This window comes from Aplysia californica, unplaced genomic scaffold, assembly GCF_000002075.1.
Source record: "Aplysia californica isolate F4 #8 unplaced genomic scaffold, AplCal3.0 scaffold00468, whole genome shotgun sequence".
Lineage (NCBI taxonomy): Eukaryota > Metazoa > Mollusca > Gastropoda > Aplysiida > Aplysiidae > Aplysia > Aplysia californica.
The window spans coordinates 31,191-33,739 of record NW_004797738.1 but is presented as its reverse complement, the minus strand read 5'-3'; the positions used below and the strand labels follow the sequence as shown (position 1 = coordinate 33,739).

General features: G+C 41.7%; 1 protein-coding gene across 1 annotated transcript in view; it reads right to left on the bottom strand.

The window, feature by feature from the left end:
* The window catches only part of LOC106012709 (radial spoke head 1 homolog), a gene marked incomplete at its 3' end in the record, with an annotated part of 10,802 nt that overhangs the window by 3,022 nt on the left and 5,231 nt on the right, over positions 1 to 2,549 (bottom strand). The window contains 1 exon segment of the mRNA XM_013086448.2: positions 15 to 139. Within this exon segment, the coding sequence (XP_012941902.1) occupies positions 15 to 139 (125 nt within the window).

The window sequence follows — 2,549 nt, the reverse complement described above, 5'->3', positions numbered from 1 at the left end:
TCCCCAATACAAACCTATAGACTCCATTCCCGTGCCGTTTCCCATTCTCGTAGAGGCCTTCGTATGTGTCTCCGTTGGGCAGAGTTGCTTTCCCCTGGCCGTGTCGTTCGTCTCGTTCATTCCTTCCTCCCTCGTATTCCTGTCATAGGAAAAAGAAAACTAGGAAATTGGGCAAAAATCTTTTGAAATGAAATCTTGCAATAATGTCTCATCTTTCACGATGCACCAGAATGGAAAGTGAATCATCGTTCATTTGGAAATTTCCTGGGAACCACTGTAAGGGGGTCTCACATGTTTGCACCATTGCACGGACTCGCTGGGAGATCCTCTGCTCATTTCCCTCAATCTATCTGGAATCTCTCCCACATCATTTGAAGGATGCAATGCTGGAGACAGCATTTTAAATTAATTTTTAAAAACTTACAGTATAATCCACTTATATAGACATTTTGACGTATCCACATATTTTCCAAATTACGACATTTTTCCTTCAATCTTCACTAAACAATTGTCTTAAATCGACTTTTTTTCGGCCCACTCTGCTTTATCGACATGCTTCCTGGGTACCTGGCGAAGTCCACAAGTATAAAGGGAGGAAAAAGCCACGCTAACGGTCAAGGCATTAATTCTTCATCAAGTCCACATACCCGCCAAGTAGCCTATTGGACACAGCAGGCTTTAGTAGGTCATGTAGGGCCTACACAGTGTAGTCTCCAACACAGTACACTGCCTCACCGACGGGAGCATCTCGCGCGCTGGGCATCACCTCCCTACCCCCATTCCCGATCGTGTTGTCTATTTATCGCTGACCTAGCCTTAGTTTTTCACCTCTTTGACTTTCTATTTTCATTAATCGTCATTTTTATATATCGATATCAAATCCACTTCCCTAAGCAAGTATTGTAGTTGATGAACTGCCATTAAGATGAAGGTTTTGTAAATAGCACATGGAGCTGTATTATATGGGAGACAGGCACGGATTTCTGAAATTATCCGTAAGCCGAGGAGAGAGGCCTATAGAAATTATCTGCACTGACTCAAGATCAAAATTGAAACATCTAGCAAACAGTCGGAGAGTGCCACTGGTAGGTCCCACATTCTTTCCTTCTGTTGTTTCTGTCTGTCTATCCTGCTTTTGCTTGCAGTAAATGAGCATTGATGTGGGGATGTGTTCCTCTTCTCTCAAACAAACAAACAAACTGAAATATGGTATATCTCAGACCGATATTTCCCCTTTGCTTTCTGAAATCCTAATTGTTAGTTAAAAGGCAACTGTGGTTTCTCTCTACCAACCATTAATGACGACCTTTGATAAAGTGCTCATCAGTTTTTGCTCCTATTTTTTCCCTTTTCACTGGGCAGAACAAGACGCATTAGAGAACTGAATGTAGACTGCGTTAGAGAACTGAATGTAGACTGCGTTAGAGAACTGAATGTAGACTGCGTTAGAGAACTGGATCTAGACTGCGTTAGAGAACTGAATGTAGACTGAGTTAGAGAACTGAATGTAGACTGCGTTAGAGAACTGAATCTAGACTGCGTTTGAGAACTGAATCTAGACTGCGTTAGAGAACTGAATTTAGACTGCGTTAGAGAACTGAATCTAGACTGCATTAGAGAACTGAATCTAGACTGCGTTAGAGAACTGAATCGAAATTTCCTAAGTAAATTAAATAACTACATAATTTCCCATAATGATGATGAGATCTGAATTCATTTTCGGGACCTAATTTTTTTCTCGGACAGGTCACTCGATCACGAACATCGGTGTCCATGTGTTGACTATGTTGAGAACTAGTTGAATGATGCTACTACAGAGTCCGTGAACTGTTTTAGAAAAATTATCCACAGACCTTTGTCCCTTACTTTCCAGACAGTTCTCATCATCCTAGTTTAGTGTAAACATATATAGATGAGTCTTGTCAAGTTGAAATAGAGAGAGAGAGCTGGAGGAGGGGGGGGGGGGGAAAAAAAAATCCCTGAAAAGATGAGGATATGAACAAAGAGAGGGAGATAGAAAGAATAAGTGAGGGGGTTGAGGGAGAGAAACAGGGATTGAGAGACAGAGAGAGAGATGGTTTTCTACTCCGGCGTTTACTAAATATGTACACTCGGTTTGATAGTGTTGTCAAATCTGCCTTAGCCGTAAGATCGCGGTCACCAGGACTACTGACCACTATTCCATGTCACCCTTGCATTTTTCCGACATATCCTTACCCTGTCCCAAGGCGGTCTCTGTCTAGAATGACCGCGGTCAGTTATTTTCTCGACAACTCAAGTCTCAAAGCCTACGTCATGCTGTCACTAGCTACAAATTGTTTTGGCTAAGCCGTCCTCAAACTGAATGGGAACTTTCTCAGTCAGTGCAAAGAAGTTCTTGTGAGAGATAAAGGAAGTTCTTGTGGGAGATAAAGGAAGTTCTTGTGAGAAATAAAGGAAGTTCTTGTGAGAGATAAAGGAAGTTCTTGTGGGAGATAAAGGAAGTTCTTGTGAGAAATAAAGGAAGTTCTTGTGAGAGATAAAGGAAGTTCTTGTGGGAGATAAAGGAA